The 25,654-nt window shown below is 49.2% G+C and overlaps 1 protein-coding gene across 4 annotated transcripts; it reads right to left on the minus strand.

Moving 5' to 3' along the window:
- Window positions 1-331: 331 nt before the first annotated feature.
- Window positions 332-24,813, minus strand: GGT7 (gamma-glutamyltransferase 7). 4 transcript variants are annotated; one of them, XM_069546930.1, is made up of 15 exons: window positions 24,602-24,813; window positions 17,186-17,421; window positions 16,663-16,814; window positions 15,067-15,184; window positions 14,129-14,196; window positions 13,844-13,917; window positions 13,085-13,281; window positions 10,842-10,929; window positions 9,182-9,309; window positions 8,923-9,011; window positions 8,071-8,220; window positions 7,835-7,952; window positions 6,933-7,070; window positions 4,820-4,912; window positions 332-1,075 (listed from the first exon to the last, which is right to left on the minus strand). In XM_069546930.1, the coding sequence occupies exons 1-15, from the start codon at window positions 24,768-24,770 to the stop codon at window positions 1,013-1,015; spliced, it is 1,881 nt and encodes a 626-aa protein (XP_069403031.1). In that variant the 5' UTR covers window positions 24,771-24,813; the 3' UTR covers window positions 332-1,012. The 4 variants fall into 4 exon arrangements, with proteins under 4 accessions (XP_069403031.1, XP_069403029.1, XP_069403030.1 ...); XM_069546928.1 differs by having other exon boundaries at window positions 4,813-4,912; window positions 24,602-24,810; XM_069546929.1 differs by having other exon boundaries at window positions 4,813-4,912; window positions 9,182-9,273; window positions 24,602-24,805.
- Window positions 24,814-25,654: the final 841 nt, after the last annotated feature.

Here is a 25,654-nt window from a genome sequence, read left to right on the forward strand (position 1 = left end):
TCTTTGCGACCCCATGGACTGTAGCCTACCAGGGTCCTCTGTCCATGGGATTCTCCAGGCAAGAAAACTGGAGTGGGTTGCCATGCCTTTCTCCAGGGGAATCTTCCTGACCCAGGGATTGAACTCACGTCTCTTAATCTCCTACATTAGCAGGTGGTTTTTTTTTTATTATTAGCGCCACCTGGGAAGCAGTCTTGGATAGATGGCAGATATTGTTATGACCGCCACAAAGTTCATTCCAGCTTGCCCTGGAGTCAGGGCTACTAGGATAAGGTGAGCCAAGGTCTCCTCTCTCATTCCCCTCCCAGCACAACGAAACATAAGTCAGAGCCATGGTTAAGCAATATTCTTTCTTTAATTCCCTTTTGCAAATGGAAGCCCCTGAGCTGGTCCCCACCCCCACCCCTACCCCACACCCCAGGGCCCCCCAGATGTAAGGCCCCCACCTTAACCTGATGGGAGGAGGAGAAGAGCCCTCCACTGCTCGCTTCCCTAGGATGGTCCGTTTTAAAAAAATCCTAGTCATTTAAGAAATGAGGCTGGGGACAGGAGAAAGGAGCTGGAAGACAAGGCCAGGTCAGGCCCAACTGGCAATGTTGGGGTGGTGAGGACTCTTGAAAAGGGTTTGCAAGCACATCCCTAAGCTCAGGGCCTGCATGGCTGAGGGAAAGGAGACAGACAAACAGTCTGACTCCTCAAGGTCCTGTGGACACTGACATCACCACTGCCACCACCACAGGCCTCCAGATGGAGAATTTTCCTGTTACTCTGGGATAGGGTTTGCTAAGCATCCCCTCTGGCCCCTGATCTGGGGCATCCCTGGGGTCCCTCTGAGACCAAACCTGGGAGAAGGAGGGACTCTAGGAACATGCAAAGGCAGGGAGCAGAGACTCCCGCCCCACCCCGCTGCTCTACAGGATGGTAGCTCCGGCTGCATCTGGGCTCCGAGGGTCCTTCACACCGATGATGAAGTTATTGGTTCTCCGGCTGCCATGGACCCAGGATAAGACATCTACCTTCTCCACGTGGTGACCCCTGGCTTCCAGGAACTCAATCTCTTCCTCTGTGAACTCACCTGTGTGAATTCCCCAACATACACACATTCAGAGAGTTTAGAGCAGGGATCCCCAACCTCTGGGCCATGGACTGGCACCTCATTGTCAGATCAGGAGTGGCATTAGATTAGAAATAAAGTGAAAGTGAAAGTCGCTCAGTCATGTCCAACTCTTTGCAATCCCATGAACTATACAGTCCATGGAATTCTCCAGGCCAAAATACTGGAGTGGGTAGTCTTTCCCTTCTCCAGGGGATCTTCCCAACCCAGGGAGTGAACCCAGGTCTCCTGCTTTGCAGGTGAATTCTTTACCAGCTGAGCCACAAGGAAAGCCCAAGTATACTGGGGTGGGTAGCCTTTCCCTTCTCCAGGAGATCTTCCCAACCCAGGAATCGAACTGGGGTCTCCTGCATTGCAGACGGATTCTTTACCAGCTGAGCTTTCAGGGAAGCTTTAGAAATAAAGTGCACAGTAAATGTAATGTGCTCGAATCATCCCCAAATCATCTCCCAGCCACTCTAGTCCGTGGGAACATTGTCTTCTACGAAACTGATCCCTGGTGCCAAAAAGATTGGGGACCACTGGTTTAGAGCACTGGCTCTAACGAGCTGTGTGACCTTGGCAAATTGTGTTACCTTTCTGAGCCTCAGTTTCCTCATGTACAAAATGGGTATTATCTGAGAACTTACCACATAAAGTTGTTACAGGGACTAAAGCAGATATTATACCCAAAGCACAAAACTCAGAGCCTTGAATATAGTAAGTGATCAATAATGTGTCGTCATTCTTAATACTGGAAAAAGGGCTTGGCTTTGGGGGTCTCATTCTATCTGTCTAGGCCAAGCTGCCAGCATTACCAAACAGTCCACTAACTGGTCTTTGTACTTCCAGTCCTGCTTCCCTACAGCCTATTCATTAGTCAGACCATGTCACTTCCCCTGCTCAAAACCTTCCAACAATTTTGATGATTCTTAGAATGAAATCCAAAATCTTCACCTAAGTCTCTAAGGCCCACATTATCAGGAAACTCGCATCTCTTTAAACTCCTCTTCTCACTTCCTTTTACTATCTTCCTTGCTTAACTCTGCTCTAGCCTCCTTAAGTAAATAAGTGTTAGTCACTCAGTCGTGTCCAACTCTTTGCAACCCCAAGGACTGTAGCCTGCTAGGCTCATCGGTTCATGGAATTCTCTAGGCAAGAATACTGGAGTGGGTAGCTATTCCCTTCTCCAGGGGATCTTCCTGACCCGGAGATTGAACCTGGGTCCCCAGCGGTTCAGGCAGATTCTTTACTGTCTGAGCTACCAGGAAAGCTGGCCTCCTTGCCATCCCTCAAGTTAGTCAAACATGCTCCTACTTCAGGGCCTTCGCATCTGCTATTCTCTCTGCCTACAATGCTCTCCTACTAAATAATCACAGAACTGGCTCTCATACTTCATTCTAGTTTTCAAGAACTTTCCTGACCACTATCTAAAACAGCAGCCCCTGTCATCTTTACCTTGCTTTATTTTCTTTCAAAGTACTTACCGCCACCTGCAACTTGTTTATGTATTCATTAGAAAACAAGTTTTTAAAGGCAAGAACGCTCTCTTGCTCACTATTGATCCCCATTGCCTAGGACAGAGTGAGGACACAGTAAATGTTTAAAATTTAATGGCTAAATGAAGAAATCAATCTCACTCTCCTGCATAAGTTCAGGTCTTCATCATCTCTTACGTGGACCATTATCTCAGCCCCTTTTTGTGTTTCTCTGACTTAAGTTCTCTTCCTTTCAATCCACCTTCCCTACATAAAACAAATCAAGTCATATTCTCCTCCTGCTGAACTAGATAAAATCCATACTCCTTAACATGAACCTTCATGGTATGCCATGTATCTTTACCTCCCACTGCTCAACAAAAATCTGATCTTCTTATTTCCCCAAATGGGATGATTTGGGGGTACTTCTTGAGATAAAGACACATATTAAATAACATTACATCACCAAGTTGGAAATGTATTCCTTTTGGGGTTCACTTTTAGTCCTTTCGATAATAGAAAGGACTACATCCTAGTCTAGTCTCTAACATTTCTAATCTTTTTCTTTAAGAGAAAGCAGACCTCAGAACCATCTGTGGGCAAAAACATCTAACTAAAACCTAAAAAATTTGATTATTTTTATAGCTGTTTACCACCTGTTTGTGGCAAATGATGCCATTTTTCCATTTGTGGTTATAAGATTTACTTTTAAAATACAGTTAGGTGAAAAGGGAAGTCCATTTGTAGACACACATTATGTAAATAATGCTTTAAATGGTATGCAAATATGGCAAAAGTCATGAAGGTACTGGATAAATTCTGAAGTTTGGGAAACCATGTCTCTAGTTCAGCTGGCCTCTTGCCTGCTCTCTGAACCATTTTTTTCTGTCTTTGCCCAAGGTGTACCCCCTCCCCCTGGTCCAGAATGTTCTTTACCTCCACATGCCAAATTTCGGCTCATACGTCAAGGCCCAGCTAGTTGTTACTTCTTCCATAACGCCTTCCAGAGCCCTCAAGGGCGTGAACTTTCCCTTCACCAAGCCTCCACTCTCCATATCCTTAGACTTGTGTGTCCTTCCAGGGAGGGCTGGGATGAGCACCCCTCACCCCCACAGTAACTTAGTAACCAGATAGTAACTCTATCTGGTCTCGATAGAGACCAGAAGATAGTAGTTGAGCAATATTCATTTTCAAGGAATTGACCTCATTACCCATCAGCTGGGATCCGAGGGACATTGGCCAACTACAGGGTGTAACTACTCAGTCCAGGAGATATCAAGAGCCATGGAGTAAAAAACTGTCTTTGGCATGTATCTTAATATCGGTTCTGCCATTTATTGGTTTACCTTTGACTAATTAATAACCTCTGTGAGCATCAGTTTTTTTTTCATCTGTAAAATGGGGAGATTGAACAAGCAAGGACCATGTCTCATTCAATTTTGTATCCCTTTTGGACTAGCATAATACATTGTTCTAATAAAAACTTCTCAAAGGTACACAATCTTCCCCAGTTATGAAATTAAGTGGGGTCCAAAATTAAGCACCCATCCTTCTTAGAGGAAAGTCTGTCTCCTCACCATAATCTGTAAAGTCTTTGATCTGGCCCCTGCCTGCTTCTCTGATCTTATCTCACCCTCAATCACCCTGGTTTCCTTTCTACTCCTAAACCACCAGTCCAATCCTGCAGTGAGTTCTTTGCATTTGTTCCCTTGGCCTACATTCCTGCCACAGTTCTTCTCCTGGTAGCCTCTTTCCCACTCTTCAGATCTCAGCTTAAATGTCACCAAAGAGAGAGCTTCCACAGTCATGGAGTCACTCATATATATCATCCTGCTTTAATGCTCTGTGGAGAATTTATTTCACTTTTTTCTGTTTCCTTACTTTCCTGTAAGCTTATAAATGCAGTGTCCCCAGCACCTAGGATAATACCTGGCACACAGTAGGTATTCAGTACAACTGTTGAATGAACAGTTTGCAAAATGAACAACTATATCTTATTTTACAAATGAGAAAACCAAGGCTCAGAGTGGAGACCTGCGTTTTGCAAGGCCACAGACAGGAAACAGCAGGGTAGATTTCAATTCCCAGACCTTTCACTGTTCTGATAGGAGTTGGTAGAAAGAAACCTGACTTTCACTGGCAGGGAGCTGGTGCCGGTCGAGGAAGGGGCACCCTTGGGAGGAGCCCCTTTCTCCACCCTGCCCTGTGCCCACCCCATGGGGACCTTTGCTCTTCACTCACTGTCCACCTGCAGGAGGTTGGTCTGCAGGTCTGGGTGCAGGCGACCACGGGCCAGGCTGTCACTCAGGTTCCGGTTCAAGGTCAGGACGTTCAGCAGTACCTGCAGGCAGCCAAGGGGCAGAAGTCAGGGCTGTCCCAGAGGTGTAGGTTCAGGGCTCCACAGCCCTCGCCCCTGGTCTAGACTCCTTAGTATTTGAAACATTTACACCAGGGGTGTCATCTGAGTTTCTGAACAGCCCCAGAAGACAGGCAGGCCTGTGACGACCGTCTCCATTACACAGAGGGGAAACCAAGGGCCAGAGAAGAAAAGGGATTCATTCCAGAGTTTGGAAAGAACTAGGGAAGAGGCACCACTAGTGCCCAGGCTCCTTTAATATAAGCCACGGCTCTCCTCCCTTCTTCTTGGCCAGGGGAGGGCTAGTAGATGGGAGTGGTCTGGGGTACACTACGTGCAAATACTTACAGCTTTGGGGTTGGAAGTGTGAGTAGGCTCTGCAATCAAATTGCCTGCCCATCCTTTTTTTTTTTTTTTTTTTTAATTTAGATTGGAGGATGATTGCTTTACAATGTTGTGTTAGTTTCTGCTGTACAACAACGTGAATCAGCTGTAAGTATATATATATGCCGTTCCTCTTGAGCCTCCTTCCCCCCATCCCACCCCTCTAGGTCATCCCAGAGCACCAAGCTGAGCCCTCCCAGTGTTTTACACAGAGTAGTGTGTGTGTGTGTATATATATATATGTATACACATACACATATATATATGTATACACACACATATATATATATATCAGTACTACTTTCTTAATTCATCCCACCTTCTTCCCCTACTTGTTTGCCCATTCTTACTAAATTGAACTGAACTTCTCTGGGTCTCAGTTTCCTCATCTATGAAACAGAAGTAAGGATTTCTTCCAAAGTTGAGAAGGTTATAAGGTTAACACATATAACACTGCCTGTCACTTGCTAAAAGCTCCATGAATGTTAGCTATTGGTTATTATCTCCATTTTACAGATGAGGAGACTGAGATTCAGAGAGGTTAAGTGAATTCCCCAACACCACACAGTTGGAAATTAGCAGCACTTAGGCTGGGGCCCACAGGAGTCTGATTCCAAAGCCCAGGTTTATTAACTCATCATCTGCCAAAGTACAGATCTGGCACATAAAACAGATACTCAAGACCTTCATGGAACTGTAGTGAGATGTTTTAGAAGGGAGCAGACCCTCCCTTTCAAAATCAGACCCTGAAGAGGGCTGCTTGTTATTCGGATAATGACTAGAGGCACAATGGGACTTGACATTGACAGAACCCAAGCAGCCCAGATGCTCTCTGACCTCTCAGTTCTACTGACCCTGTGATTTCCCTGAAACCTGGGATGACATGGAGCTTCAGGGCTCCATTTTTACTAAGAATGATGTAGTTCATGTCCCCAGCACTCAGGAAGGGACTGCCACAAAGCAGCCTCTGCCCATGTTTGCTGCGTGAGTTAAGAGATGAGTACAGGGACTTTCCTGGTGGTCCAGTGGTTGGGAATCCATCTGCCAATGCAAAGGGACACTGGTTTGATCCCTGGTCAAGGAGATTCCACATGCCACTAAGGCAGTGTGCCACAGTATTGAGCACATGCTCTGCAGCTGGCGAGCTGCAACTACTGAAGCCAATGCCTAGAGCCCGTGCTCTGCAGCAAGGGAGGCCACTGCAGTGAGAGGCCCACACACCACAGGGAAGAGTGGCCCCTGCTTGCTGCAACTAAGGAAATCCTGCACACAGCAGCAAGGACCCAGCACAGCCAAAAATAAATGTGCTTAGTTGCTTCAATTGTGTCCAACTCTTTGCGACCCCATAGACTGTAGCCTGCCAGGCCCTTCTGTCCATGGGATTCTTGCGGCAAGAATACTGAAGTGAATAGCCATTCCCTCCTCCAGGGGATCTTTTCGACCCAAGGATCAAACCCGCATCTCCTGCATTGTAGGTGGATTCTTTGCTGCTGAGCCACTGGGGAAGCCCCCCAAAATAAATAAACAAGAGATGAGGACAAGTCAGAGACATGAGGGGCATTCACAGCCCAGGTCACAGCTTGACTCCTGGCCATGAAAGGCCTACCTGGGGGAACCTCACCTGGGTCAGGCCGCTGAGGCCCCGGGCAGCTCCATTGGCCCCCAGGGCAAGGTAGGTTCCACAGAGTCCTTCTGCTGGCCGGACCACTGTGGGCAGCAGAAATGACAGTGGCCGCTTCCCTGGCTGCACCGAGTTCTCCTGTTGTCAGAGATCACAGGGGAATAAGAGGTGGAACAAGACAGGAAAGGCTTACTCCACCACTCTTCCAACATCGCTCCCTCTCCTGAACCTTCCACAGCCCCAGTTTTCATGGGGACAGCCCATTCCCAGGCCATAGTTTGCTGTCTGTGAAATGGGCAGGGTCCTTGGATAACCAAGGTAGATAATGGATCCCCTGAACTATAGGGCTGCTAGGGGGCTACCACAGGTGGCGGGAAAGGGATCAAGCCCAGAAAGAGGACCGTGAGAAGGAACAGATTCATCCCCACCCTGGGCATCTCTGTCTTTATCCTGCTGGGACCCAGCCTGCAGGATGCTAAGAACACTGCTCTCACAACAGACAATAATTCATATCTCTTTTCTCTTTGGGTCCCTCTTCAGAGCCCCTTCAGTGCTCAGCATCACACAGTCATAGACTGCTAATTCTGCAAAGTACCCAAATCATTGGCCACCCAAGGTGGCCAATAGCCTCACTGTACAGTAGGTGAAGAAACTGAGGCCCAGAGAGGGGACAAGATCTTCCTTGGGTCACACAGTGAGATGATGGCAGAATGGGATGAGGTTTCTTGGGATCCACCAGGCTCTAAGCCCTGGACTTGGGCTGGGGAGGAAGTGGATACCTTGTTTAGCTGTTTTACTTGATAATATAATCTCCTAGAAGTGGGGAGAGAGGGGCAGTCATGCCACTGCACCTTCTACCTAGATCTCAGGGTCCCCAGGAGAGAAGGGAAGCGAGGCCCTACCAGGCTGGGTGCAGGGTGGTTAGCAGTCCTGTTGGGCCAAGAGAAGTCCAGCATCTGGCTGTTGAGCAGGATCCCCGAGGGGGTGATGAGGCCACTGCCAAAGGGTCGGTTCAGGGAGCTGGGGACCAAGATCAGGGCCAGGTGAGCCCTGAGCCTGCCGTTACTCCTACCCAACCCCCACCTCCTTCCTGGTCCCAATGATCCTTTGTGCCAGGTTCTGATCTGAGTCGGCATACCTGACCATGGCCACAATGAAGTCGTCAGGGCCCATGATCAACACCTGGGCAGCCGTGGGAGCCCCATTGAGCTCATAGATGGGCAGGAGTGGGACAGGGGCTGTCTGGGAGTCATTGATCTGGCCCCGGAAGTAGGCAGCCTCCACTTTGCTGAAAAGATAAGTAAGAGATGAACATACACTGGGCGCTCTTTACCCCCACCTACCACACTTAGCAGAGTCTCTTTGTGTAATTATTTGATTAATACTTGCTTCCCCCAGCCCCTGCCCCACTACTGAACTGTTAGTGAGAACAGAAGTTCACTTATTCCTGGCATATTGCAAATAAACAGGAAATAGTTATTGAATGAATTTATTTAGATGTTATTCAATTTTTTCTGGAAAAAAGAAAAGCTCCTTCTTCCTAGGTGGCGCTAGTGGTGAAGAACCTGCCAGCCAATGCAAGAGATATATGAGATGTGGGTTCAATCCCCGGGTCAGGAAGATCCCCTGGAGGAGGGCATGGTAACCCATTTCAGTGTTCTTGCCTAGAGAATCCCATGGATAGAGGAGCCTGGCAAGCTACAGTCCATGGGGTTGCAAACAGTCAGACATGACTGAGCGACTTTCACTCACTGGGATCAAAAAAATTTGAGAGCTGTATGAAGTAGACCACCTTGTTGTACCGATGGGGAAACTGAGGCACACAGGGAGGCATCTAGTGTCACACTGTGAGCTGGGGTTGAGCTGACATTTACTTGGGACTGCGGGCCTTACTGCTCCACCAGCTGCTTCACCCGATTCTCTCCCCACACCTGCCACCACACCTGCTGCCACCTCCGTAGTACTCAAGAGTCCTGCTCCTGGGGCCCACCTGAGCATGTCATCCATGCTCTCAGTGATGGTAGAATCGTAGATGGGATCTCCCAGTCTGCTGGCCAGAGCTAATGCAATCTTCAGGGTCTGTAAACAGAGCAGGGGTGTGAAGAGGCTGCCAAGCCCCTCCCAGCACCTACACCAAGATCTTCCTGTGTGAGGAAACTTGGAGGTGATTTAGTCGGGCCTTATGCCAGCACCCCGTCCCCCCACTCTTGGGTCTCCCGACCCAGGTGGAGCAAAGGGGTCAGCCTTACCTCTGCCACCCAGTGAAGAGCCTGCTCCCGGGATACCAGGCTGGTGAGATTGAACCCCTCAAGGATGTTGAGAGCACTGATGAGGGCAGGGCCTGTGTGTGGGGGTCGGGGACTGAGAACCAGGTGGCCTGAAAGGACAGGAAATGACCGATGGCAGGGGAGGGGTCAAGGCATCTCCACATCCCACCATCACACAGACTTGAGACCACTGCACTGAACCTCCTTATCAGATAGGGAAACTACATTGAGAGGCAAAGGGGTGCACCCAAGTTCACATGGTGAGTCAAGGGCTGGGCCAGAACGTTTGTCTTTTGTTTCCTCTTCCTTACGAGGAAACTAAGGCTCAGGAAAACAGTGAATTGCCCAGAGTCACACTGCAGTCCATTGGCAGAGCAGAGACAGGTATTCAGATGTCCAGACTTCTGGTCTACCATATGTCTCCTTTCAGCTTCTCCCTCAGGGCCCCTGCTGGTCCCACTCTTGAAACTTCTTGGAAATAGCAAATTTCTCTTCCAATTTGAGGTCTCTGTTATTAGATGTTTGAATATCAAAGGAATAATAATACCTGACAAATAACACTAATTAACTCATTTAATCCTCATAATGGGTACTGTTATCATCCCCATTGTACAGGTGAGGAAACTGTAAATGAGGCAGCTGGTCCAAGGTTATAAGAGGTAAGGAGAGCCCAGAGTACTCAAGGTACTGGCATTTCCAAGAGAACCTAGTCTGGGGAGGGCAAATGGAAATCAAATATGATACATTCAGTGCCCACTCTGTTCAGGGCAACTTCCAACATCATCTCATCAACTCCTCTTGGTATCCTGAGAGACAGGTGCTATTATTATCTCCCTTTTAAGGAAAGAAACAAGGCTCAAAGAGCGAAGTGGCTTGTTTAAGATGAATGGCACAACTGGTACCCAAAACCAGGTCTTCTGGCTCCAAGGCTACGCTCATCCATTGCTCAATATTCCACCCCTTCTGGCAGAGGAGTCAGGCCTAAGAGATTGAGGCCTGGAAACCTGAACACAGAAGCAGCCTCTGCTGGAGCTTGAGGTGATCTGGGCCTCCTGAGGAGAGAGGGCCTGAGGGCCTTCTGAGGAATCCAGAAGCCCACCACTTTGGGTTCAACAAACATGGAGTTCACCCATGTCATAAGCTTGACTTTTTGGGTTCCTCATTGGTTTTGAGTTTGGTAGGTTCAGTTCGTTTCCTCTCCCGGGCCTCAGTTTCCTTTTAACAGAATGAGGAGGAAGGCCTCTGACTGTCTTGAAGAGTTTGTTCTAACATGAAGCTAAGATGGATACTGGTCTTAAGGACTCATCTTAGGAAGTACAGGCAGTGACAGAGGGGCTGGGAAGAGAGCTGAGACAACACAGAACCCAAATCAAGAAAACCCATGGCCAGAACCCCAAACCCTAGGCTTCAGCCTTTGACCAGACCTCCCTCTCCATCTCCTAAATACTTGGGGTAACTGACCCCACGACTACTTCAGAAGGTAGGCTGGCTCTGGCTTGCTTCAACAGTTGGCTGCTTAGGCAACTCATTGCCTCAGTTTCTCTCTTGTGAAATGGGGAGGAACCACTAGGCCAAAAGGATGTGGCCATGGACTGGGAGGCTTCTCCTCAGTGGGGACCCTGGGAGCTGAGGGAGAGGTCACCTCTGTACACGCCACACACAGGCTTCTCCAAGAGGGCACTGTAGTTGCTGAAGTCCTCCTCAGTTATGACGCCCCCTGCGTGCTGAGCCTGGAGAGGAGAGAATGACCCCCCACCACTGTGAGTCACACACCACACTGGGAGCATGCAGTTTAGCTTAAGGTATATGTTTGGATCACACACAGATCAAATGTTTACAATTTTTGTGCCTTCTGCAATTCCCATCATGAGCTTTAGGGAACCCCATCAGCTGTGGCTACGCGAGAAAAAAGGAAAGGGAAAAAGCACTAACGATAAGCACCCAGTATGTGCCAAGTGTTGTGGTAGGTATGATCTATGAATAACCTCCCTAGCCTGGCAGCCAAGGCCCTTTGTGACCTGGCCCCTGCCTACCTCTCCCACTTCACGTCCTGCTGCTCCCCAATGAGCTCTGTACAGCAACCAGAGTGACCTGCAGGTGCTGGACTCATGACTCTATGTCTTTGCACATACTGCCCCCTGCCTATGTAGAAGAAAGATTTTCCACTTACAGCAGCACTTGCCTAGGAGCTATCAAAACTGAATTCTGTATTTCACTGCTGCTGCTGCTACTGCTGCTCAGTCGTGTCCGACTCTGTGCAACCCCACAGACGGCAGCCCACCAGACTCCCCCGTCCCTGGGATTCTCCAGGCAAGAACACTGGAGTGGGTTGCCATTTCCTTCTCCAATGCATGAAAGTGAAAAGTGAAAGTGAAGTCGCTCAGTCGTGGCTGACCCTCAGCGACCCCATGGACTGCAGCCCACCATGCTCCTCCATCCATGGGATTTTCCAGGCAAGAGTACTGGAGTGGGGTGCCATTGTATTTCACTACAATCAACTAAAGTCACTCCAAAATCATGAACTATGGATGATCCTGGTAGTAACAACCCTTACAGGACATAACAGAGCACTCCACTGACCAATGATCCAATCTTGTACAAACTTATGGGCTCATTCTATCCAACATTCTATTTTTTAATCCTAAATTACCATAACCACTAGGAATCCCCTCCTTTTTTTTTTTTTTTTTTAGTACTTTTTTAGAACTTGAAACCTCTGGCTTCTAAACTACCCTCAGTGACCTACACATTGAATTTCTTGGCTTCATCTGGTAAGTTAATAAACTCAACTGTGGGAAAGCTCTGATGGTCTTTTGTTAGAATTTTGTTCATTCCTTTCTCCACCACCAGAAGATATGCAACCCAGGTCTGGCTAATCAGGGCATTTCTTTTCCATGCCACTGTGATTGGTTTGGGAATAGACCCATAATGGGCCAATGAGACCTAGCCTTGAGGCTTTGCTGGAAGTTCTGGAGTGAGAAGGCTGTTTCTCTGGGATGGCTTGCTAGAAGGATGGCTGGTGAAGAGCAGGTGTGGAAAGGATCTGACAGAGAGTGACTTCAAACAGAGGAAAACAGAGTTGTGAGATGGAAAAAGAGAGAGACTGACCAAGTATGGATGGAGCCCCTGGACCCAAGAGATCTAAAGCCAGTACTCTGCTGGGCTTTCCAGGGAAATCCATTTGAGATGGGTGTCTATCACCACATCCATAACACCAGTGTCCAGCACTGAGGCTGGTACAGAGCAGGTACTCCATGAATGTAGAATGAATGACGGGCCTGTTTAATTCCCACCCCCAATGCACAAATAAGAGAATCACTCAGTTGGTCCGTGAATCCTTATCTCAAACGTAATTTTCCATTGGTGGTTTTGAACCATCAACAATGGTCCCGAACCCATTACTGCCTCAGACTAAGACTCTTTGGAGTAGGTTGGTAAGCCCTTGTGTCAATCTTCCCTAATCCTGAGAGTCACCAGTGACAACTGTGTCTCTCCCTAGAAAACCCAGGGAGTAGGGTGGGACTGCGGGCTCAGGGAAGCTGAGGCTGATCCTGGGTCCCCACTAAGCCTGGGAGGGCCAGGACAGCCCACTGTACAAGTTGGTCCCAACACTGGGGAGCTCAAAGATACCCCTCTCAATCAAGACAAAATATTCTCATCACCCTAGGAGGTTCTTTGCGCCTCGTCCCAGTCAACTCCTCCAATCCCCAAACCACTGATCTGATTCTGAGGTTAGTTAGTTGTGTCTATTCTAGAATTTCAAATGCATGGAATCCCCAGTAAACACATGTAGAAAGAAAGCGGGAAGCAAAGGGGAAGAGGACTTCCCTAAAGTAGGGTCCTCCGAGGCAGGGCGGGGGCAGGGGATGTGCTGCAGGCGCTTACCTCCGCCACCATCTCCAGCGTGAGGTTGCCACCTGCGTAGAAGGCGGCGGGGCCGTAGGTGCCGAGCACCTCCAGCACGGCTGCCAGGTCAGGCCGTCGCAGCAAAGAGCCAGGTAGTGGTGGGTGGCCCATCGGCAGGAACGTCTCACGGAAGCGGTCAGACGCATTGGGTGGCGGCTGTTCGGCCAGGGCTTGGGCTGCAGGCAGGGATGCGCGGCTAGGCTGGGGGCGTAGGGACTATACGCGCAACAAGTAGGGTGGATGACGGCTGAGAGGTAGGCCCATAAGACCTCAGGCCCCTCCAGGGGCCTGTTACCGAGGAGGTGGGTTGTATATAAACCCCTCCCAGATCCCCTGATTTGAGACTCCCTCTCAGAGATGTTGTCCAGTGGTAAGGAATCTGGCTGCCAATGCAGGACAGGCAAAAGGCACGGGTTGGATCCCTGGGTCAGGAAGATCCCTTGGAGAAGGGAATGGCAACCCACTCCAGTATTCTTGCCTGGAGAATACCATGGACAGAGGAGACTGGTGGGCTACAAAGAGTCCGACAGAACTGAAGCAACTGAACACACACACACACACACACACACACACACACACACACACACACACAATGAAGCTACCAGTGGTGTGGGTAGGGGGGTCTGAGGAGCCAATCGGAAGAGAGGCACTTCCTGGCTTCGGACCCAAATCACAGAGGTTTCCTCTCCCCTCTCCATCAACCTCATGCCTTTCCCTCCACCCCCAGGCCCCACTGACCTAGATCATGGGTCACGTTGAAGCCATCTTGGGCCACAGCTGCTGCAAAGGCCAGGACTTGGGACCATGGCAGCCTGGGGGAGCCGGAGAGCAGGGGGTGGAGGAGGTCCTGGGGGAAGGAAGAGGGGTCCTGGGGGGGAGGGGGGTTCCTGGGAAGGAGAGTCCTGGCAACCGAAGGGGATATTAGGGGGAAGTTGGGAAGGGGAGAATCCAGGAAGGTAGGAGAAGGCCACCCAAGGAGGAGTGCAGGCAGGGGTCCCTGGTCCCCAGGGGGAGAATCCTTACCTGCCATAGAGCTGGTGAGCTTCGTGTAGCCCCTTCACCATTCCGGGAACCCCCACCAAAAGCCCGGGCTGGGCAAGGCGGGCAGGTGAGGGAGAGAGGAGACCAGGTCACTGGAAGGGGGGGTGCTGGGCTGAACTCCGCAGAGCCCCAAGCCAGGGATGGGGGGCTGGCACAGGGGAGAGACACAGGCCAAGTATCCCAGAGGAGGGACAAGCTGTCCCCAGCATGCATTCCTCCCATGTCCCTGATTTCCTATCAGTAAATGCAGAAAGGCTTCCTTTCTGTATTATAACCGAGAGATTTATAAATTAAGCAAACCCTTTTAAGGGCCGAGACAACAATTTAGATAGAAACCTGTCTGTATCGGATTATACCTACTCTTGTCCTTTAGAACAGTGGACAAGGGACCTTCATTTAACCTTTTCATTATCACATCACCATTACTCTGAACTGCGATAATTCAGGGGTGAGTTGGGCTTTTGCTACTGCACTAAATATTTATTTCTCCGAGTTATTCTATTTCCTCCTTTGGATTCAGTAGATAGTGGGTTTGCTTCCAGCACTTCCTCTATAATCTTCCAGTATGTCAGGGACTGGGAAAGTCATCAACAACAGCCTCAGAATGAGATGTGTGAGTGATAATGCAGCTATTTTGTGACATCTCTGACTACCCAGTGGCCTTTCTTCTTCTTTCTTATGTGCCAGATAGGCAAGGTCGCCAGAGAAGTCAGGTGTTATTTACTGCCTGTTATCAATCACTCAGATTTTTTGGTGCATTATTTTATTTTGGGGGGCCGCCTATCTCCCTCATGGCCTGAGATCATTCTACTTAACTCTTTTCCTTGTCTCCATAGTAAACATTCAGCAAAGTAATGCTGAGGTTAGCAGAAGGGCAGTAAAGGAAGACACCCCCCCCCTCTTCTCACCAGGGTCCCCACCTTGGTCTCCCAGGATCTCTGCAGGGCCTCTTCCCTGAGAGCCCCAGGTGCAGACTCCCGGAAATCAATTAGGTGGCTCTTATTTCGTCGGATGTCATGTACCAGCATCACTCCCCCTCTAGGATAGACACAGAAGAGGGAGGGTGATGATAAGATGCCACTCCTCTGAACCATTAACCTGCCATTCCTCAACCTCCCCCATGGTGATGGCTGTAGTCTGTTTGTCATCTGGAGTCAGGGGTCTGAGCTCCCTCTCCAGCAGGGGTTCAGAGCCTGAGCTACCTGCCCAAGATGGGGAGTGAAATCAAGGGGTTTGGGAACTCAGAATCCATGGACCTCTTCCAGCCTGTTTGTTACTGGAGACTTTAATCCCTGATTAAGAAAAACCCAGAGACTGGGAGAGCAGGACATTCTACTCCCCCTCCCCCATTCGCCCCCTCCCCCACCAAGCTGGACCCCTGCCAGCTTCCTGCACCTGCCTCTGTGGTATGGCCTTGCTCCCTCTCCCAGGACTGAATTATGTAAGCACAGACCATACACAAAAGTCAGGGCCTGGAGGGTGTGTCTTGCAGGAGCCAAGATATGGACTTAGTCAGCCTGTCCCTGGTCTATGGTTTGTTTCCATCTGAGATGAGGGTTACATCTGAGATAACTGGTTTGCTGCCGACTCATGTAATAGAGAAAGCAGGACAGATAAACAAAAGGGAGTGGTAGGAACTGTGGCCAAGTGGACAGTACAAGCCCCATCATGGGAAGCAGCTTCTATTCAGCTCCAGATAATTGCAGCCACATGAGAATGTAGGCCCAGTGTTATCAGGTCTCCTGACTGTCCAAGAAATATTAGAGATCTAGATTTTTATGAAAAAATTCTCAATTTTTTAATATTAGCAAACAAAATTTTAAAAATTTAAGGGTGCAAACCAAACCAGGCTGTGTGCTGGGGGTGGCCCGTGGGTAGCCAGTTTATCATTTCTGTTTTAGGAGGTTTTACCCTGGGGTGGGGGGTTCCCAGGTGGCGCTAGTGGTAAACAACCCACCTGCCAAAGCAGGAGATTAAGAGACATGGGTTCCATCCCTGGGTCAGGAAGATCACTGGAGGAGGGCATAGCAACCCACTCCAGTATTCTTGTCTGGAGAATCCCCATGGACAGAGGAGCCTGGAGGGCTATAGTCCATAGAGTCACAAAGAGTGGAACTGAAGTGAATGAGCATGCATGAACCCATGGGGGCGGGGTGGGGTGGGGATTTATTTTTGGAGGATAGAGGATTCATTGCTTTCATCAGACTCACAGGGATTTGTTTTAAGGATTTGTAAATCCTAAAAATTTAAGTATCGCAGTTTTAATAAATGACAACATACTCCCAGATGTATACCTCAATTTATAGCTTTCTGAAGTCATTTTCCCAGTTAAAGGAAAACACCTCCTCTGACTCCATGAAAAGACAAGGGGGTGAAACTGGGTGTAGAAAGAGCAAACGTAAGGAGTTGGGACCGTCTCCCCTCTGCTCAAACTAGATCTCCCACATGAGGATGATAAACCAAGAGACAGAAGTAGCCCTGGGGCAGCCCAACCCTCACAGCTGGGAGCTTCTTACCCGCCCAGACCAGAACTGTGCGGAGCCACGATCCCCAAACACAGTGCCGCTGCGACAGCCGCGTCCACGGAGGATCCCTGTTTACTGAGCACCTCGATGCCCAGCGATGTGCAGCGGGCGGCATCAGTCACCACAGCTCCCTGGTGAAAGATCTGGAAGGGACAAGGAACGAGGTGGGACCGTAGGAGACCCCCTACCTCCCTAAGGCACCTCCACTAACCCCAGGACCTCCAACAGAGGCTGGGGACGGGAGGCCTGCCCTTTTATCCCCACGACTTTTGCCTACGAGTCTGCCCCCGACCCGATCCGTTCCCTTCTGTGAGCTCTGTTCCCCTCACGCCCGGGAGCCCCTCCCTTGAGACCGTCCTTCCCTCAAGTCACCGCCCTCTCCCCTTTCTATTTGCTGACCCCCTTCCATCACTCAAGCTCGTCCTCGGTTCCCACGGTCTCCTCCAGCGTTTCCTCACCCCTCCTGTCCTGGTTCTCTCCGCTCCCTCTCCGACCCCCCACCCCCACCCCTCACCTGGGGGTCCCCGAAGTAGATCTGCATAATAAGCGCCACAGTGACCCCGGTGGCAAAGGTGAGACAGGCCGTGACGATCACCGTGAGCCCATCCTGGCGGCAGGAGCACTCGGACGCCGCCGCGGAGAACGGATCTTTGCGCGTCTCTCGCAGCGGCGACCCGTCCTGGCTGCCCATCTCCGACGACGACGAAGGCAGCCGCTGCAGCCGCGCCGACTTCAGGAAGGAGTCCGGGTCTGCGGGCGGCGGGCCGGGGGTCTGTCTGGGCTCCTCTCACCTGGCCCTACCCGCTCTCTAGGCGGGGTTGTTCTGCGTCCCCCTCCCCTCTCTCCGCCCAGGTCAAACAGATGCCACCAGACAGCACTGCCCCCCTTTCAGCGTCTCTCCGAGGCACCCCAGGGAGGGCGGAGTCGGGGTGGGGAGTGGTCCCAGATTGAAAAAGACTGGGACCCCCCAACTGGGCAGCAGGGTGGCTGGATTCCCTCCCGTCCCTAGACCAAATTGCGGGGGACCCAGGACCCAGCGCTGAGAACACTTCCTGGAGAGGCGGGGGTTGGGCTCTCCCTGGAAACCAGATCCTGCCCTAGCTGAGGCCCAGCCCTCTAGGCCACCAGGCAGCTCCATAAACCTATTGGACAGGCCCTGGCTTCCGACCTTGTTTCCCTGATCCATCCATCCATCCATTCGTTCAACAAATATGGTGGGTCTGCTGTTTGTCCGGTCCCATGCTAGATGCTAGGGGAATGGAACAGACAGTTTCTGGCCCTTATGGGTTTTGAAGACCAGTGGAAAGAAGATAAAAAAACAAGTAAACAAAGGAGTATATCATTACAAGTTGTGGCAGGTACTCTGAAGAAAAAGAAGGATGACATGGTCCTACTGTATAGCACTGCTGCTGCTGCTACTGCTAAGTCGCTTCAGTCCTGTCCGACTCTGTGAGACCCCATAGACGGCAGCCCACCAGGCTCCCCCATCCCTGGGATTCTCCAGGCAAGAACACTGGAGTGGGGTGCCATTTCCTTCTCCAATGCATGAAAGTGAAAAGTGAAAGTGAAGACGCTCAGTCGTGTCCGACTCTTTGCAACCCCATGGACTGCAGCCTACCAGGCTCCTCCGTCCATGGGATTTTCCAGGCAAGAGTACTGGAGTGGGTTGCCATTGCCTTCTCCAATTCCTAGCATAAAGAAATACAACACTTTGAATTTCTATCTTACAACTAGGCTGAGCTCATTTATTAGTTCTAATAGTTTATTAATTTCTCAGGATTTCACATATACTAGATCCTGATATCTGGGAATAGAGAGTTTTATCTCTTCTTTTCCAATATAGATGCCCTGTATTTCTTTCCCTTGACATATTTCCCTGTCTAGAATCTATTCTACAGTGTTCAACAGAAGTGCTGAGAGAAGATGTCTTGTTTTTGATCTTTGGAAGAAAGCATTAAGCTTTTCACTATCAAGTATTAGATTAGCTTTGGAGTTTTTCACAGATCCTTTATCATACTGAGGAAGTTCCAGTCCATTCCTGTTGTGCTTAGTATTTTGATTAAAATAGAATATTGGATTCTGTCAAAAGTTTTCTTCTATGTTTATTAAGATGATCATATGCTTTGGCTCTTTATTCTAATATGGTATATTATACTGATTTCGAGATGTTATAGGAATATCCTAGGATAATCTCTACCTGGTCAATATTTAATCCTTTTTATATATAGGTGGATTTGGTTTGCTAGTATTTTCTTGATGATTTTTACACATATGTTTATAAAGGACATTGGTCTGTGGCTTTCTTATTTTTTGGACTTCTTTGTCTGGATTTGGTATCAGGGTAATGGTGAACTTACAGAATGAGTTGGAAGTGTTTCCTCCTTTTCACTTTTTGGGAATAACTAATAGGGGTTTCCCTGGTGGCTCAGATGGTAAAGAATGTGACTGCAATGCAGGAGACCTGGGTTTGATCCCTGGGTCAGGAAAGATCCCCTGGAGAAGGAAATGGCAAACCACTCCAGTATTCCTGCCTGGGGAACCCCATGGACAGAGGAGCCTGGCAGGCTACAATCAATGGGGGGCAAAGAGTTGGACATGACTGAACGACTAACACTTTCACTTCTTTCAGTGTCAACATTCCTTTCATGGATCACAGTCTTGTCACAGTGAGGGGACTTGCATAACTCAGTGAAGCTGTCAGCCATGGCATGCATGGCAGCCCAAGAAGGAGGGGTCATAGTGGAGAGTTCTGACAAATCACGGTCCACTGGAAGAGGTAATGGCACAGAGAACTATATTCAATATTCGGTGATAAACCATGATGGAAAAGAATGTGTGTGTGTGTATTTGCAGGCTTCCCAGGTGGCACAGTGGTAAAGAATCCATCTACCAAAGCAGGAGATGCAAGAGATGTGGGTTCAGTCCCTTCTAGGTCCAGAAGATCTCCTGGAGAAGGAAATGGCAACCCACTCCAGTATTCTTGCCCGGAAAATCCCAAGGACAGAGGAGCCTTACAGGCTACAGTCCATGGAGTCACAGAGAGTCCGATACAACTTGGTGACTAAACAGCAACAACTCAGTTGATTATGTTTGCTTCCAACCCTCAGCACCAACACCAGAGTCTGTAAATAAAACTGGAATTCACTCAACAAACATGTTAAATTCCCACTGTGGATCCAGAACTCTCCTTGTCTCCTACAGGTTTCAAATGAAGGAGAGGGTTTTGAACTTAGATTTATTGATGCTAACTATACTAGGAACTTTATATACATTCCCTCCGCTCCCATAACTTCTGAGAGTCCACTTTCTCCATTACACAGAAAAGTAAACTGGGGCTGAAGAAGGTGATACTGCCTGCTTAGAGTAAAAAATAAACAGATAGCAGAATCAAGAGTCTCCATAATTTGAAAACGTCTTTTCCATTGCTCCACATAGCATCAGGAGCCAATTCTGCCCTCAAAAATGAACCTTATATACTAACTCAAGTTTATATTTCCAGGATCTTGTCCTTAAATCTGTTTTTCCAATCAGATATGAGGAGCCAGAAGATAAAGGTTCTATGGCCCCATCACAATTAGATATATTCAAGTCTTCTTATTCTACCAATCATTTATTATGAATATATAATATAAATATATATAATATATGAATATGCAATACAAATATATAATATAATGTATATTACATATGAACATATAAATATATAAGTGAATATAATTTTCCATTTATTCAATAAAAATATTTACTGGGTACCAACTCCATGGGAAATAGATGGAGAAACAGTGGAAACAGTGTCAGACTTTATTTTTTTGGGCTCCAAAATCACCGCAGATGGTGATTGCAGCCATGAAATTAAAAGACGTTTACTCCTTGGAAGAAAAGTTATGACCAACCTAGATAGCATATTCAAAAGCAGAGACATTACTTTGCCAACAAAGGTCCGTCTAGTCAAGGCTATGGTTTTTCCAGTAGTCATGTATGGATGTGAGAGTTGGACTGTGAAGAATGCTGAGCACCAAAGAATTGATGCTTTTGAACTGTGGTGTTGGAGAAGACTCTTGAGAGTCCCTTGGACTGCAAGGAGATCCAACCAGTCCATTCTGAAGGAGATCAACCCTGGGATTTCTTTGGAAGGAATGATGCTAAAGCTGAAACTCCAGTACTTTGGCCACCTCATGCAAAGAGTTGACTCATTGGAAAAGACTTTGATGCTGGGAGAGATTGGGGGCAGGAGAAGAAGGGGACAACCGAGGATGAAATGGCTGGATGGCATCACTGACTCTATGGACGCGAGTCTGGGTGAACTCCGGGAGCTGGTGATGGACAGGGAGGCCTGGCGTGCTGAGATTCATGGGGTTGCAAAGAGTCGGACACGACTGAGCGACTGAATTGAACTGAACTGACTGAACTGTGTTAAGTGGTGGGAAGAAAATATCATTGATTTTACTGATGTGTAAGGACAACAGCAAGACACTGGGAAAAGGCTAGTTTGGGACCAGAAGAAATAAGTCTTTCAGAAGAAGAAAAATGAGTGTAACTTTTGGCTATTCTGAATTTGTGGGACAACAGCAGGAGCTATCAAAGGCAGTTGGCTTAGTAGGCATCTAATTTGTATTTGCTTAGACACCAGTCCTCATTCAATTTTCTTTTAGAGAACACCAGTTCCCCTCTCTCATTCCTCATTCCCTCCTCCTGACCAGAGTGAGTATATAACCTAGGTCTAGCCAGTCAGAACAGGGACCTCAGTACAGTGATTGGTTCAGATGCATGGGACCAGCAACAGCACCAATGATATTTAGACTCCGGGTTGTTGTTGTTGTTTGGTTCCTTGCTAGAATACTGGGAAAGACAAAGACTTTCTTTCTGGCTAGGTTGCTAAGATGATAAGATGTAAGCCTGTTACTGCTGGGGGCTTCGTACCCCCACAAGATGAGAGGCTTTCTGAAGGTGAGCCCACAATAATGAAGGCAAAGCAAAAGATGGAGAAAAGCCAATTCTTTTTCAGGTACTTCATTGTAGCTATGTCTGAAGCCCTATATCCTGAACTTTTCAGTTATGCTACCCAGTAACATTATCAGTTTTAACTGGGTTTATGAGAGACGAGGGGCTTCCCAGGTGGCGCTGGTGGTAAAAACCCGCCTGCCAATGCAGAAGGTGTAAGAGACGCAACCCCTGGGTTGGGAAGATCCTCTGGAGAAAGGAATGGCAACCCACTCTAGTATTCTTGCCTGGAGAATCCCATGGACAGAGGAGCCTGGCAAGTTACAGTCCATAGGGTCAAAAAGAGCTGGACATGACTGAAGTGACTTAGCACAGCACAGCACATAAGAAACGAACCCTAAAATAGTTTATTTGCTAGAACTCAGGAGAGAGAGCTTAGCAGGAGACTAGGATCATAGCTGGCTTGCTTATTCCCTTGAGGGGAGAATCGTTAAAGATTTTTGAAATAGGGAGTGACATGATCAGAAATGGGGATTGAGTTGGGAGGGGTGGGGAAGAAGGAACGAGGCAGGAAGAATAGCTAGAAGCCTATGGGTAATACAGATCAAAGAGGATGGCAGCTTAGTCTACAGTGGTGATGCCAGGGATGGTGAGATGGAATTTGGAAGATACTTAGGAGGGGGACAGAAAGCATCTGATCACCATCTGGAAATGAGAGGAAGGGAGAGAACCATGGGTGGCTCCAGGGCTTCTACTTTGGGACAGGATGAATGGCAGTGTCATTAATTGAGAGTGACATTGGGGGGAGAACAGATTAATGGGGAAGAGATGATGAGAACAGCACAGAACATGCAGAAGGTGAAGGACTTGCAGGACATCTAGAGGCAGATGTCTGGGAAAGAGAAGAACACGTGGGCCTGGAACTCAGCAAAGAGCAAAGAAAGTTCTCCCCAATCGTGGAGTGGTCACCATCTAGCTCCGTTACCCACAGAGCCTACTGCGGGGTGCCTGACACTTGGTTCTGGGAAACAGCAGGCTAGAGACTAGCTGGGCACAACCAAAGTCCTGGATAGAGGATAGGGCAGTGCCACCCAGTGGAGCCAGGAGATTGAGAACACAGGAGGACATGTTAGCCAGTAGGGTGGTCCTACTGATTTAGAGGAGCCTTGGGGCTTGGAAAAGAGTGACGGAAGACATGGCTACACAGGTAGGATGGCGAGGTCCTTGGAACCTTAGCACACAGCTTGGTCTAAAGAGCAGGTTCCCAGAAACTCCAGTGACCACGGTCTTTGTGGGATTTTTGTACACTTGTGGGCAGAACCTGTATTAACTCCTTAAGGAACTCTCTGAGGTTTGAGAACTCCCTCCTCTGCCATTCTTTCATCTTGAGATCTCTTTCCATTCATTTATTTCTTCAACAATTTTTGCTGAGAGATTAGCACTGTGCTGGATGGTGCATAAAGGATGGTGAACAAGACAGCCATGATCCCATCCTCATAGGGCTTGTAATCAAAAGTCACCCAAATAAATAATCACCAGTTTTGACAAATGCTAAGACATTCATAGGAAAGAAGGATAAAACATATCAGGGGTTCCCAATCTCTAGACTGGGAGATAGGCATTCCCAGTTTTGAGCTGGAAGAAGAAACTAAGGCCCAGATCAGGGTATGTGTGCCCATAGACACACAGTGAGTCGGGGCAGTGTTGGGACCAGAAGTGGTATTCTTGACTCCTGTATAAAGAACCTGGTTTCAGTCCTGGTATCCACCAGGACATATCCTCCCACTTCTCTCCTGCTTCCTTCTGATTCTGGGGCTATTCCCTTTAAAAAAGAAGTTTTAATCCGTAGCTTTGACATGTGATGGCCATAAGCCTCCCATGGTCCCCTCAAATCCCCTCCATGTAGGCTACAATCGAGTCAGGTTGACAGGGGCTGCTAGTCAGAGCCAGGTGACTGGAGAGTTGTGGACGGGGGAAGAATTGGTGGTTGTCAGCCTAGGAGTAGCTACAGAAGGGCCAGGCTAGAGAGGGCTGGGCCAGAGAAGCAGAATCTGCCAGGCTGGTAAGGGACAGGGCTCAAGAACAGGCACTGAGAGGAAGAGAGAGTGAAGCAGAGGATGCTCTAATGCCAGGAAGTGACGTTGAGGGAATGAGGGATGGTGGGGGGTGGAGGATGAAAAATGGAGGGGAGGACAGAGCTGAGCCACATGGACAGGAGAAAGAACATTAGGGAAAAACTGCTCAGAGAGCTTTCAGCTCCAGGTCTCCCCCAGGTCCTGTCTCCTGCCTCCCTATTTCCACCTCTTGCAGTTCCTGTAGAGTGCTGAAGATAACACAGTAAAATTCTGGAGCCTGCTTGCTAGGGGGCAGGGTACCTTACTAACATTCTGGCCTGATCCACTGCTCTGGGCAGAGTGAGGTAGCCACAGAGCAGTGAAGGTGCTCTGGTCCCCAAGGACTTTGAGAGGTCATATGGTCCATCCCCCTGTCTCCCAATACTCATCATTCACAGACAGCTGAGAACATACAGAGATTTTCAGCTTCTTCTCATGGTCTTTCCTTCCCACAATCCCTGGCTGTGGGGAAGTTCTTCTCAAGATCTACCCTCTATCCATCCTGCTGCAGTCTCTGACTTGATTTCTCCTATTCTGTTCTCTGTGACTAGAGAAAATCCTCTGCTGGGTGATCACAACTGTTCCTTAGGAAGTCCCCTTCGACATTCCTTCCTTATTAGTTGGTTCTTCGCAAGGGGTAACCCCAACCCCTCCTACTGCAGTCTCCGGCATCCCTTCCCTTGTCGCATCCTAAGCCTCCAAGGCAGAGATGCATCCCCAACCCCACCAGAAAATTAACAGAGACAAGGGAGGAAAAGGGCGAGGTCCAGGAGAAGGGAATCAATTAGGGAGATGGAGCTGGAGGTGATGCTCCGCGCAGATGAAGGAGAACCAGAGACGTCCCAGGGGGCAGGGATGGGGCAAGCGGGCCTCACCGGTATCCGGGTCTCCCAGGAAGGCATCTTCGTCCTTGCGGCCCCTCAGAGGGACCGCGGGCGTCGGCTCATCCTCCGGCAGCCTCGGGAAGCTGGTGATGCTCATGTAGTCCACCGGCGAGTAGGCGCCCAGGGCGCTCTCCTGACTGGCCTCGTTCTCCGCCGCCATCCTCGCCCGCGCCCCCCAGCAGCGCAGCGCCTGCCGGAAGTGCTGCGGCGGGGGCCGGGCGGGGGTGGGGGTGGGGGGCCGGGGGAGGAGGAGGGCGGGGCCTAAGCTCCTGGACGGCCGGGAGGGGGCGCCTCAAACTCTGACCCAGGTGTCGGGGTTTGACGTGCCCCCTCCCGCTTAGCGTTATCAGCCTGCACCGGGCGCGTAGGTAGGGCTCAGGGTGTGGGTGCAGAAGCTGGAGGACGATCGGGGTCGCGCAGTGGGGAGTCAGGAGGGGAAGAGCATTCAGTAAGCGCGACCTTAGCGGCTCGGGGCACCTCACGCAGCCCAGTGACCAAACCCCTTCTTCCTTCTAGTTTGAGCTAGAAACCTCCTCAGACTCCAGGTTCCCTCATCGGCTCGCAGTCCAGTTCACTGACTGCAAACCTCTCGTCGACCCCAGATGCTGTCTCTAATGCCAAACTTCTCGAACCTCAGACCCCTTCTTGAACTCCAAGATCTTTATTCTCCTATCTCATACTTCCTCCGACCGCAGAGCCCTCTTTCGACTTCAGATTCCGCCTTCATCACCCCCTCTGCCCCCAGCCCCAGCCCCCTACTTCATCCACAACCTGCTTCATTTTGAGACCGCTTCTTGGACGTCTCTCCTGGGTGGTCGGATCCTTCCCTGGACCACCCTCCTCAGCATTTCGCCAACTCCTCTTTCAATCACAATCCCTTCTGGGAACCCTGACCTATTAGCAAGTGTTGAACTCATGTTAGGATTTTAAAAGCGGGTCTCTAGATGGCATTCTAGCAATCATGATTTAGTTGGCTGGAATGGGATCTCTGGAACCTGTGTGTTTACCATTATTTAAAGAGTTTTTTATGTGGTTCTGGAAAGG

The sequence above is a fragment of the Ovis canadensis genome, chromosome 13 (genome assembly GCF_042477335.2).
Source record: "Ovis canadensis isolate MfBH-ARS-UI-01 breed Bighorn chromosome 13, ARS-UI_OviCan_v2, whole genome shotgun sequence".
Classification (NCBI taxonomy): Eukaryota; Metazoa; Chordata; class Mammalia; order Artiodactyla; family Bovidae; genus Ovis; species Ovis canadensis.